At 46.1% G+C, this 13,634-nt stretch overlaps 1 protein-coding gene across 5 annotated transcripts in view; it reads left to right on the top strand.

Moving 5' to 3' along the window:
- Positions 1–13,634, top strand: part of LOC126252073 (acetylcholinesterase-like) — a 224,611-nt gene that overhangs the window by 199,770 nt on the left and 11,207 nt on the right. For all 5 annotated transcript variants that reach the window (XM_049952922.1, XM_049952921.1, XM_049952924.1 and 2 more), the window contains one exon: positions 10,236–10,368. In XM_049952922.1, coding sequence (XP_049808879.1) covers positions 10,236–10,368 — 133 coding nt within the window. The remainder of the gene's footprint in view (positions 1–10,235; positions 10,369–13,634) is intronic.

Raw genomic sequence — 13,634 nt, 5'->3', positions numbered from 1 at the left:
GACGCCGCTCGGCACTACGTAAACCTAATCAGTGTCCCATTATAATCTGGCTGACTGTGATGTAGAGTCAGCACCAAAAGACGCAACGCAACTGCAGATCACAACCCAGCTTCCCGACGTTACGTTGTGACAATTTGCTTGTAACCTCTGCCCAGGTTGCCCCTGCTATAATTCGTCTGTCCGTCAGGACCAGTCAAACAATCCTATGGTCCTCTCGTAGTGCAGTCCTTTCGCAGGGAACCGTGCAATGTCTTCTTGACACGGTGTCGTCCTTAGATCTCGCTCCCAGTCGTTTTTCAGTCACTGTACGGCAGCCAACAATCTCTGCGAGCTGTCGTTATGATGTTCCTACATTCTTTTGGAGAATGACTCGACGTTAGGACAAAGACAATATTGCTCCTGTGACAGACCCCAGGAGTCAGGAAGAGAGAGACCAGCACCCTACCCAACACCAGCCCTGGGCATCAGACGCTGTGCTGTCATACTCTCACAAATCCTGAATGATGCGCAGCACGACGTAAGATGAGATGATGGAGAACTCGCGCACCTTAAAGCCCAGCGTCATGAAGATGACCGCGGACTGTGTTCCCCTCTAATTGGAGGTCGCCGGTGAATAGGTGACACTCTGAACGCCGGGACGCAGGTCGAGGGCGGCACGCCTGATGGACGCCGTGTTGTTCTTTTGGGCGTCTGCTATGCAGGCCTGGGCGTCTTTGATCACAACGATGTGAGGCTTTCGGACTCCTTCCGGTGTTCGAAGACAGGGCTCCACCGAGGCGTCGTAGCCCCTGTGCACGAGTCCTCGCGCGACGTACTTCACAACAGAGTCGTGACATTACACGACAATGTCCGAAATCCTGGATGACGTGGTTGACGGTATCGTCGGCTCTGCCGTCCGCACGGCATCGGTTGTCAGCCGCGAGCCGGCGTCTACGCCGCGCCTTGGAGGGCAAGGCGTTGATGCAGGCGCGGATGGCGTTGATGAAGCTGCGCCCGGAGAGGAGACACGGCTATAGGCGACCCTCTGGTGGTACCTCGGATGGCGGCGCACTCGGAGAGGGTCGCACCGTCGAAGGCGACGTGTAGACGGGCCGCCCATAAGTCCTCGAACTGCTCTGAGGTCGTGAGGAGATGGTCTTCCCACATCAAGTGCCGCTCGATTGCCGCGACGTCAAACTGCACCTCGCGCAGGCCTGCATCGTCTGCAGCTGGCCCCATCCTCTGCAGTGTCAGGAGTCGGGCCCGCCGTGGGGCTAGGCTCATCCAGTGGGGTGATGGAATGCCAAGGCCCGCGGGGTCTACAGGAGAGTGGAAGTAGTCCTAGGGTGTGTCCTCTGGGAGGCGGAACCGTCTCCTGACGTCTGCACGCCTCGCGGTGTCCGCGGTGTTGAAGGCACTTATCCAGGTGCGACTGAGGGCCAGCCCATGATACAGGCCCGGCAGCAGCACGTGGACGAGGGCAAGGAGGCGCTGTTGCGGCTTTAGGCGTGCCCTGGTGACGATGGCGGCGATGGTGGAACAAGCACCAACCAGAAGAGGAGAACTGCAGCCCCAGGTAGAGGAAGGTCTCACCCATGCGTAGGGCCGGCATGGTGGCGTTGCCAGCTGTGAAGGTGATAGAATCATCTACCTTCACCTTCTTCTCGTGGCCAGAGGCCACTAAAGCAGGGGCGAAACACTTCCACAAGTTGATATGCAGCCCCAAATGGGCGAGGGGTGCCATGGCTCCACCTATGAGGAATTGCAGGCCCCTCTTCGTCGATGCAGGCAGCTGGATATCATCAGTGAGGACCGCATCATTGACTCTGCGACCTAAAATCCGGAATCCTGTGTGGGAAGGCAGGTTGTTAAGCATTATGTCATGGCCTTGTTGAAAGGGAGGGTAGAGAGAGGGTCCCCTTCACGGACGCCCCTTGACGGATGCCCTTTGACTGCTGCACGGCCACGCTCACGCCGCCGCCATCCGTTATCACCCTCATGCTGTCTCTGTAGCTTTCAACATAGTCGGCAAATTCGCTCGGGAGCCCATGCGATTTCGGAACGGTGCATAGGGTAGCATGGTCTAGCAAGTCGAACACCTTAGATACGTCGAGAGACACAACAAAGACAGAATGGCAGGAGCGGACTGCGTCGATGAGAGCCTAGTCCAAGATGAACGTGTTTTCCAGCGTTCCACCCCGAGGGATGAAGGTCCACTGATGTACATCTACAGCACACAGACGCATCAGGCATGAGGCTAGACCATTATGGAAGTACTCAGCATACACTAATGGGATAAAAGTCAGTGGTGGAACCGTTTTGGGGAGTAAGGTGTTCCAGGCATGGAGGAGGGGGCGAGGGAGTGCTCGTGCAAGAAGGAGGAGATTCATTATCTTAACCACCATATTGCTTGGCGGGCGGCGCAGCTCGGCAGGCCGTCCAGGCTTGGCGCAGAGCTCCTGGGCAGCAGGGAAGCGGCGACCTCTTCTACTGTGACCGGCCTCCACAGGCACTTGAAGTCAACAGTCTGCGAGTGCAGCAAGAGGTGAATGGCGCCAGCGGTTAACAGTGGCTGCTGTTGAAAGAGGCCGGCCCAGAAATCGTGCACAACAGGTATGTCAGGTGGTGGTTGCAGCAGACTGCCATGCAGGAGACCCCACACGCCACATGTGCAGGACCGCTGGAGGGCCTCCAGGCTGCGTGCGAACTCCCACCGGCGCCACTTCCTCCAGCGCTGAGGCGGCTGCTACTATTTAGGTGGGGGGGTGTGGCGTGAACCTGTGAATCTCCCCCTCCATGGAGCCGACTGAGGTGAGGGCATCTGGGAGCATGCCCAAGACGGTGGCGGGCTGTATCCCCAGCCCCAAACCGATGATGCGGTGGTCCAGGCCAAGAAGCGCTGTGCAGTTGCAGAAAGCTCCGCGAGGTCTTCCCAGATGGCTATGTCAACACTGGCATCCGGCGGCGGCATCCCTGGCGGTGTCGTGCTGTCCTTCCCCTGGTCGTCGGCGGCGACCTCGCTGGCCCTAGACTGGACGCCTGTCCCTCCTCGTCTCTCTCCTGCAGGATGGCCAGAAACTGCACGCGCTGGTGATGTACAGGCTTACGTCTCAGTCCTTTGATGGCGTGAACCCTGTCGGGAAAGGTGCAAGGGAGCTCCTTGTTGGTGAAGAATAACCGGCAGTCCCTCCCATAGTAGAACTCGGCCTCTGCCTGGGCGAGCGAGAGGCCCTCCTCCTTGGTCCACATCACGAGTTTATCGTCCATGTTGATGGCCACGTTGGCAGCCACCTAGTGTTGTCGGCGGCGATGGACCCCCAAGCCGGACTTGCTGGTGAAACTGTGGGCGTATTCAGGGCATTTGTGTGCTGTGTCTCGTACAGGACCCTCAGCAGGATCTATTGGCTGCATAGGCGATGGGGTTTGGCACCTCCAGCAAGAGGACCTATTCCTCTGATATCTGTCTGACAGTCCCCAACTAGAAAGGGTATAACACGAGGGAGGGCTGGTAATCGCCCCCCCCCCCCCACCCTAGCCACCAGTGTGGTCTCCGCGGGTGAGGGGAGGCTAAGAGGGATAGGCCACTGTGTTGCGCATCACTCACCTTGTAACTACAACGCAAGGAAGGAGCCTCATAACAGTGTCTCGGCTGCTGAAAGACTAAGCTTTGGAGAGCAAAGTCCGGCTGAAGAAGAGTCACGTCAGAAAGATGGCTCCCTTCCGTTAACGCTCTACCACTGGCCCTCAGAGGGCATTATATGATTATTATTACGTAGAAACTTCCTGGCAGATTAAAACTGTGTGCCGGACCGAGACTCGAACTCGGGACCTATGCCTTTCGCGGGCAAGTGCTCTACCAACTGAGCTACCTAAGCACGATTCACGCCCCGTCCTCACAGCTTTACTTCTGCCAGTACCTCGCCTCCTACCTTCCAAACTTTACAGAAGCTCTCCTGCGAACCTTGCAGAACTAGCACTTCTGAAAGAAAGGATATTGCGGAGACATGGCTTAGCCACAGCCTGGGGGATGTTTCCAGAATGAGATGTTCACTCTGCAGCGGAGTGTGCGCTAATATGAAACTTCCTGGCAGATTAAAACTGTGCGCCGGACCGAGACTTGATCTCGGGACCTTTGCCTTTGTCTTTCTCGGCCCGACACACAGTTTTAATCTGGCAGGAAGCGCGCACTCTGCTGCAGAGTGAAAATCTCATTCTGCAAACATCCCCCAGGCTGTGGCTAAGCCATGTCTCCGCAATATCCTTCCTTTCAGGAGTGCTAGTTCTGCAAGGTTCGCAGGAGAGCTTCCGTAAAGTTTGGAAGGTAGGAGGCGAGATACTGGCAGAAGTAAAGCTGTGTGGCGGGGGCGTGAGTCGTGCTTGGGTAGCTCAGTTGGTAGAGCAATTGCCCGCGAAAGGCAAAGGTCCCGAGTTCGAGTCTTGGTCTGGCATACAGTTTTAATCTACCAGGAAGTTTGATGTCAGCGCACACTCCGCTGCAGAGTGAAAATCTCATTCTATTATTACGTTCTGTTAGTAACTATATGCCTTGCTTCAATGAAATTTTAGGGCTTTTTCCTAATTTGTCTCATTAGTCAAAACTTTAGAAATCAGTTATAAAAATTTCCCTATGGCTTTATGGTATAGTACTTCTAACATTCTGCGTGGAGTCTGTTTGTTCTAAGTCGTGTCTCCCTACCATTTTCGCGCAACGGCGCTCTGAGCGTGTTTTTTAGGGAATTGACAAGTCTGAACCTGGGACCTGTTGCTGGTAAGGAGACGCCAGACCACACATGGCATGCAGAGTTCAGAAGAGTTCAGTGAGACTAGGTATGATAAAACCAAATACTTAATGATTTCAGCGTCAGCTCCACTGCACTCCCTGTGAAAGAATCTTAATACTAACTAAATTTAGTGGAAGGGGTTCAAGGCTTTCCTATTTTTAGTTAGCTGGTAAAATAACGTCGAAAAAGCAGTTAAGTTTACCATTGGAAATTTTATTCTACTCACAAAACATTGTTTATAAATTGCACTATTGATAAAAGGAAATGTTTTAATACAGGATGATAAACACCAACTGCATTCAACAAAAATGTGAACGAATATTCCATGAATGGGTTTCCAAGTTCTACAATGGATCGAAGGATGACCTATGCCATATCACATCTATAATCTAGGTTTAAATTAAGTTTCACAAAAGAGAAAACTCTTAAAATGGTCTACAGTGACACTCAATTATTTTTAATTACTTATCTAACTTGTAAATTACAGTGGCTGATGTGGCTTCTCAATAATTATATAACAGAAAAATCATCGGGTTTCAGATTTTAACTTACGTAGCAAATGTGAATACCATGAGCTTCAATTGACGATCGATACTAGTATTACGTAAAAAGGGGATGTAACAGATGAGACTTCTGCAGTTCTGAGTGAAGCCTTATGAGCTCAAAAATGCAGCATCGCGTGCGTTCATTACATTGTCAGTGTTCGTCAGGGGGCGGCGGGCAGCACAGCTCCGCTCACCTCGCCGTCTAGGAAGCAACTCTTTCCTAACTTCTCCTTACTAAAATTTACCGATGTTGGTTTAAAAAAAAACTATCTGGCTGTGTTTTCATCTGACCAATCAGGGTCTCAATGTTAACTTTAAGCTCCGCCTACAAAAATTCTATCCCATGAGAAACGTTATACTTTTTGCGGTGGGGCAATGTTTTTAACGTTTGCAACGTAACAGAGACGCGAAAAAGTCTCACGCTGAAACTTGCGGCTGGTGTGGCCCTTTTTGTGTTATCGTAAGATCTATACTGTTCTTCTGGAGGGCTCTAGCTTTTAACATGGGCTGGGGGGTGGTCCTAGCGGTTAGCTGGTGACGTGGGTGTCTGTCCCTTATCGTAGGGCCTTCTAGCTTAACACGGTTCTGCTCTCGGCTTCTGTTCTCGTTTCTCCCCTCGGAACTGCGTCTGTCTCACGGTGGGAAGGTATGACATGCATTTTGGAATTCTTGTGTTAGTCTGTAGTATTCCATTTGCTCACTCGTTACTCGTATTACTTTGGTTAACTTAATGTCACGATTTATTCGGAGCTATGTGACATACGACTGGATTGGCTTATCATGTCAGGGTTTTCATGGAAGGTGTTGGATTTGCCTGACACCTTACATATTGATTTCTTCAGTACTCGCCTTACAATTCCGTCCTGTCACATGCAATTTTTAATCGTGATAATGTCTGTCTGCTCAGCGTCTGTAACATTATTGGCTATTGTTGCCTCGCATCTTAGACTTCAACAGTCATCCGAGTGATAAGCACATATTTAGTCTGGTGCATTATTTCATAACAGTTGTCTGTTCTACAAAAAGAAAATGTTAGATGGCGAGATAAGGGAACTGTTGCAGCAGTCGTCTGGTTCTGAAAACCCACCTAGTGAATTTGAATTTTTCAGTGATGATCATAGTGAGCTAGAAGTCGCTAAAAACTGAGAACAACTCGAAGATGATGATGTCACGAATTAGTGCAAATTCTGTTGAGTACGAGTAGTAATTTTCTAGTAATTGGAATGAAATATGGACTACTGATGCTCTGGCTGGTATTTCTGGTTGGCAGTGCGAAAATGATGTACTGAAAGAAGACCAGGGACCTACAAGGTATTCGATTAGGATCTGTGATAATGAAGAGTCTTTTTTGTGTTGTTTTTTCATGTACCCCTAATGGAGAAAGTGTGTTTGTGGACAAACAAGGAAAGTTGAATCGTTTACAAAGCCTAGGTGGATATACAGTAGATTAGGATGGAGTGGAAAGTTGTTTTATATCCTTTTCCCGACTGTTTACCAGTCAAGAAATGAAGATATCACTCACCTTTGAAGTGTGGAGAACGGCGACCACTGCTCAATGCTCAATGTCTCGCAATCGCTTCCATGCTATACTGAGGGTGTTACGCTTTGACCGTGGAATATCCTGATGTTAACATATGTCAAATGACAAACTGGAACAAATCAGAGAAGTTTCTGAGATGAGGGAAACTGAGGGATACTTAGATTCCAGGATCGTGGATGAACAGTTGGTCACATTTCGATGTCGCATTCATTTCGACCATACATGCCATCAAAACCTAGTACATACAGTAATAAAGGTATGGACAATCTGTGACAGAGCAACAAGGTACTGCTGGAAGATGAAAGTATATTTGGGGAAGGAGAAACACACGAGAGCCGTCTGATCTGGAATGAATGTTCTGGAAACCCTGGTGATTGAACTTGAGGAGTCTGGAGATAACATCATCTGTCACATTTTTTTTTTGTTTTACATTTCTCGATTCAGCTTACTACTTGTCAAAAAAATCTTCATGTCCTGGCGAAGAGTTCGTTTAACAGTCTTCTGAAAACTGGTGACGATTCTGTTCTGGAGAAAATAACACTGGTGTTCGGTTGTGAAGAAGCAGATAAAATCCTGTTCGAGAATTGAAGCCTTCTTTTTAACGAGACATCTGATTGTTGTTCGAAACAGTTCAGACAACTGTACAGTATACGTGCTAACGACGGAACTACAGAAGAAGTGAAAATATATATGAAAGCTTTCCCAGGAATCAGAAAATGGGTTCTTGGGTGGTCACCAGAAGCTGCAGTGCTAGGCTTTGAAATGCCTATATTTAAAGCTATGAAGACATTGTTTCCCGAAAAATCTGTTCCTGGTCACAATTTTCGCTTCAGACACCTTCTATCCACCAGCGCCGATGAATCGCGGATGCCCATAAGGGAAGAAAAGCCCAGTGTCTGGCGACACGGTCTCTGGCGGACCATTTGCATTTACTGGTTAACCAAAAACTGCACAAGGTATCGAAGTTTTTTCACAACAATTATTTCTTGGCACATTCTATCGTGCAACACCCTTAAAAGCTTCTGAGACCTTTCCTTGTCACTCTGCATAAGGTTTTAAGATACTTTTAATTTCTGGCTTTCTTACAAAAACGAGTCAAAATTTAAAATTTATAAATAATTCAAGACGTGTAATCACTTTCTCCAGTAATCTGGTATAAAGAGAAAAGGAAAAATTAAGAAAAGCTGTCAAAAATAAAAAATATAAGTGTGCCTGCTACGCGCACAACCACTCCTAAGCCTAGATTAAATGTGAAGAGAATAGTGTTGCTGTAAAACAGTCGGCAGAGCCTCCCCATGTTGCGGGTTCTATTTGCGATCGGAAAGCCGACGGATAAAATATTTATAGCCGAAACATTACCTTGACGTCACGGGTCACGCCCACAGTCGGAAAGCCAGCGACACTGAGATTTGAGTAACTTGACTGAATTAATGGAAATTAGAGTGCACATTTATAGCAATGAAGTGTCTAATAAATTTACATTGGCAGAATACGAGGCTGCAGCTACAGTTAAGACTGTAATGGGAATCAGAACAACATGGAGTAGAATAAAGTCCTCACTGAATCGGTTCAGAACCATGGGTCAGCGCAGGTTAAGTCCTAACCATTAAGTCTTGAGGTGAAGTCCCAACATGAAGTCTCTCAAAAGAATCATAATGAATGCTCAATCCTCATTGGGTGTCTCCACAGAAAAATTCCGCCGAAAAGGACTCACCAGCCATGATGTAGATGTTCTCCACCTTGTGCTTTCGAGTGCTGAAACTTTGTCGTTACGATCATATTATTCACTGACGGCTGGGAAATTCTCCTCTCCTTGATTACTTGCTCCCGCATGCCCACATTCTGCTAAAGACAGTGAAAGTCCCCAAAAAAATTTCATTTGCGAATAGTAAATTCATCGAACAAGTGCTCTCACGGTTTTCAATAACAGCTCGACGGCTCCCAGCTTATCCAAAACGGGATTCCCCCACTGGCGAGTCTTCTGAGGACTTCAGGCTCGTTGTTCACTTGTGAAGAGGTTAGCTCATCCGTTATCTTTCTCAAGGGGGAGTTTTTCTAGGTTAGAAAACCGGATGGTGATGATTCCCCTGTATCAGTAATAAAGCTTTCACTGTACTTTCTCTCCAGTGAGCAATGGTTCTCTTCTTCTCACCTCTGCATTGCCCATCACTCGTATTTCGAGGAAGAACTTACGGAGAGCACCAAAAAGCTCTTAGTGATTACTTTTATGTGTAAAGCTTGTGCATCCGAGCACCCACTATCGGTTATACTCTGTCATTAAATACAGTATATTAGCACATGTCATAAATATAGGATCCCTTTATAGTTACAGGCCATATCCCCCTTTTCAAAAGGTGGCAAAACATTTTTTATTGTTGTCTTTGATAAGGACCGTTACATTATTTGTAATATGGGTTAAAGGAATTGTGGTAAACCAATTACATAGCTTTGTGCTTCAGACAATCTCTTTATACAACATATTAAATTAAATTTTCTAAATAAAGCTGTGGCTTAGGTTTTACTTCCGCTACGAAAGCAGAAATCATTTTTTAAATACGTTTCACTCTCAGCGACGAAAGGGAGAGAGATCTGTTTAAGATCCAACCCAAGGTATAGATTTTTTTTCCAGTCAGTGTGGCAATGGTGATCCTAATTAAGAATATTTGGTTCTGATTACCAGTTCTGGATTTACCTTACAACAAGTGTAACCTGCAACAAATCTAGGTCGAATTAAATGTATAGGAGTGTCATTAATTCTAAGAAAATTGGTAAAAATGTAAAATCCTAGTGTATGTTTGTGTCATGTTATGTTATGTTAACCGTAAACCTAGAAACGACGGAGAGGCTCCGTCCCCGCCGCAGCATAAGTGGTCCGGAACCCCACGACGACTACCGCAGTCCACTTCACCCCTCCGTCGCCGCACACCGAAACCCAGGGTTATTGTGCGGTTCGGCCCCCAGTGGAACCCCCAGGTAACGTCTCACACCAGACGAGTGTAACCCCTATGTCTGCGTGGTAGGGTAATGGTGGCGTACGCATACGTGGAGAACTTGTTTGTGCAGCAATCGCCGACATACTGTAGCTGAGGCGGAATAAGGGGAACCAGCCCGCATTCGCCGAGGCAGATGGAAAACCGCCTAAGAACCATCCACAGACTGGCCGGCTCACCGGACCTCGACACAAAGCCGCCGGGCGGATTCGTTCTGGGAACTGGCGCTCCTTCCTGCCCGGAAAGCCGTGTGTTAGACCGCACGGCCAGCCGGGCGGGCTTTGTGTCATTCTTTGACGGCAAGAAAGTCGACGGCTTGCTTGCCATATTCAGTATACTGGTTTCAATGTTAACATAACTAAATCTTTTCCATCTGTCATTTCTTTCGTTCTTCTTTCAGGAGTTTCACATGGAGGAGAGTTGCCTATGTTGTTCTTGAGAAAAGATACAGAGTATAACTTGGATCCTGAATCAGAAGAAGACAAAGTGCGCAGAAACATGCTGCGTCTTTGGACGAACTTCGCAAAGTATGGGTAGGTATTTCCGCTGACTGAAACTGCGAATATCGAAAATTTAAAACATGGAAATTAGAGTGCACATTTACAGCAATGCGGTATCTGATAAATTTACATTTTCTGAATACAAGGCTGCAGCTGAAGTTGACATTAATAGCCTCAACAATCTGTACCGGGAAGGCTACGGTTAAAAGTCGTGGGCTTCTCCCACCGCAGACGCATTACTGCCTGCTCTCAATTATTACTAGTGCAGTAGTACACAACTGAATGTAAGTTGGCAGTAGCTGGAACGGGTGGAGTGCGTATACTGGGGAATATGAATTACCTAAAGGTGCTAATGAACGATGGATACACAGTGTTTCAAAATCACACCGGCAAACTTAGATGGTCTGTAAAAGGTGTCTTGAGCAACAGAAGGAAGATAGTACTTGAACAGTTACGACAAAACCAGCTGCTGTATTTGAATCTAACGTCGTTTATTCTTTTTAAAATATGCAACCAGTTTCGACACCACATGGTGTCATCCTCAGGCCCTGAACATGACTTTCTATCCAAAACCGTTTTCATGTGAATGAACAGAATTGTATGCAGTGGGCCAAAATTAACTGCATTCCATACCTTCTGGGGCAGTAACAAGCCCTGCATGGTCAGACGACAGCTCAAACTGGTAGCATGTTTTAAAAAGAATAAACGACATTATATTCAAATAAAGCCGCTGGTTTTTCCACCGTTATTCAAGTACAACCTGACCGGCTACAGTCCCACTTGATGGATTAAGAGAAAAGGAGGATAGGAATCTATGTCCGGAAACGCCATCCAACGACGCAACGCCGGCCGGAGTGGCCGTGCGGTTCTAGGCGCTACGGTCGCAGGTTCGAATCCTGCATCGGGCATGAATGTGTGTGGTATCCTTAGGTAAAGTACGTTTAAGTTCTAGGGGACTGATAACCTCGGTAGTTAAGTCCCATAGTGCTCAGAGCCATTTGAACCAACGACGCAACACAGCTTCGTAGTTACAGGGCACTGGCTCCTGTATAGTATGGAGGGGAGGGGGGGATAAAAGTATGGATTTCTGTTTTACAAAACGTTTTTAAAAACTTGCAGCAATGTTACATCAACTAAATCTACATCTAAGTCTATTTCTACATGGATACTCTGCAAATTTGCCTGGCAGATGGTTAATCAAACCCTCTTGACAATAATACTCTGTTATTCCAATCTTGGACAGGGCACGGAAAAAACGAACACTTGTATATTTCCGTGAGAGCTCTGATTTCCCTTATTTTATTATGATAGTCGTTTCTCTTTACGTAACTCAGCGCAAATACAATTTTTTCCCATTCGGAGGAGAAGATTGCTGATTGACATTTCGTGAGAAGATTCCGCCGCAACAAAAAACACCTTTGTTCCAATAATGTCCACCTCAAATCCTTTATTACGTCAGTGATACTCTTTGCAGTATTTTTCGATACTACAAAACGTGTTGCCCTTCTTTGAACTTTCTCGATGCACTCTGTTAAACGTATCTGATAAGGATACCACACCGCGCAGCAGTACTCCAAAAGAGGACAAACGTAGTGTAGGCAGTCTCTTTAGTACATCTGTTGCAGCTTCTAAGTGTTCTGTCAATAAAACACAGTCTTTGGTTCGCCTTCCCCACAGCGTTTTCTGTGCGGTCTTTCCAATTTCAGTTGTTCCTAATTGTAATTCTCAGATATTTATTTGAATTTCCGGCCTTCAGATTTTAGTGATTTATCATGTAACCGAAGTTAAACGGATTCCTTTTAGCACTCATGTGGAAGACCTCACACTTCTTATTGTTTATGTTCAACTGCCAATTTTCGCACCAAACAGATACCTTTTCTAAATCGTTTTGCAGTTTCTTTTGATGTCCTAAGTTTACTACGCGATTATCTACAGCAACATCTGCGAACAGCGTAAGATTGTCTCTTAAACCGTTTATATAGATGAAGAACGGCAGCATGCAACACCTAGTTTGACATCTTGGTAACACTGAGTAACAGTTTCAGTGCTATCAAATTATTATTAGAAGAATAATTTTGAGTACGTGCGCGTGGGGAAAATGTACGCAGAGCGTAATTTTACACCCAGCTGAAGGGATTGCAAATAAATATGTGAAATAAAAAATTAGCAACTGTTTATTTTTCTGCGATTTCAGAAAGTAAATAGCATAATAATGTGAGAGTAAAGCCAAAAATCTGTTATCGAGGGAAATGCAGTAATGCACTATTACTTATTCTTCCTCCAATGGAAATATTTTCGTGAGTCGGCCGAGTTGCTCACTACCTGTGATATGTAAGACGTCTTTTTAAGGAAGTCTCTGAAAACGGGATAGCTCTGGATAGTTGCCGTATCGCGCTCACGTTTTCAGTAAAGCCAGGAGCTTCATGGTAGAACGGCTCTGCCAATGGCTGTCGCGTTCATGTTCTCGGTCGGTTCCTGAAAAAAAATACCACTATGTAAGACGTGCTTATATTCGGTGTGTGTTTGAGTGTTAGGTATGTTTGAAAAACCATTACCCAACGAAAGGAAAACTACAAAATAGAAAAATTAAGTTCTCTACAGTGAATAATGAGGTATCTAACGAAAAACTTCACAGATAGTTTCTTGATGGGATAAAAGTATGCCCTGCGAACTTCTACCGCAACAGACCTGCATAATTTTACCCCTTTTCACTATTTTCTTTGTCGATGATCTACAGATAACACACAACTAAAGTCATGGACAATGGAAGCTTACAGCCGCCAGATCCGGTAATGAGTTTATCTGATTTTTAAATACATCTAGGTTCACCTTACTCTTAGTCGAATTATTTAAATCCTACATCGAAACGTACGAAAGTGACTTGCAGCGTTGTCTCCATGTGTAAGCGTCCGACTCCCATGAGTTTCCAGTATAAAATTAAGGACATGATGACGCATGCGCTGCTTGACGGAAGAATGGTGAACTTCCCGAAGATAAAGAAAGAATGGAGAAATATTTCAGTTGCTTTTTGTGGTGCAGTTGATCTGAAAGTAGTACGAAAAAACAAATTTTGAAATTGTATTTTATATAATGTTTGAATAACTGAATGTACACATATGTGTACATTGGGTCTTGACAGACAAAAAAATGCCGATCTCATAGCATTCTCATAATTTTATTTACAATGAAAAATGTACACCCTACTTCTCGTTTTTAAGTAAGCATTACATTTTATGAACACATTACTTCTCATGCTTATGGAATTTAGCAAAACAATTGTTTTTAATACACACAAATAA

Source organism: Schistocerca nitens, chromosome 4 (genome assembly GCF_023898315.1).
Source record: "Schistocerca nitens isolate TAMUIC-IGC-003100 chromosome 4, iqSchNite1.1, whole genome shotgun sequence".
In the NCBI taxonomy this organism is placed as follows: Eukaryota; Metazoa; Arthropoda; class Insecta; order Orthoptera; family Acrididae; genus Schistocerca; species Schistocerca nitens.
Note: the sequence above shows the minus strand (reverse complement) of the source record. Positions and strands in the feature narration are given on the sequence as shown.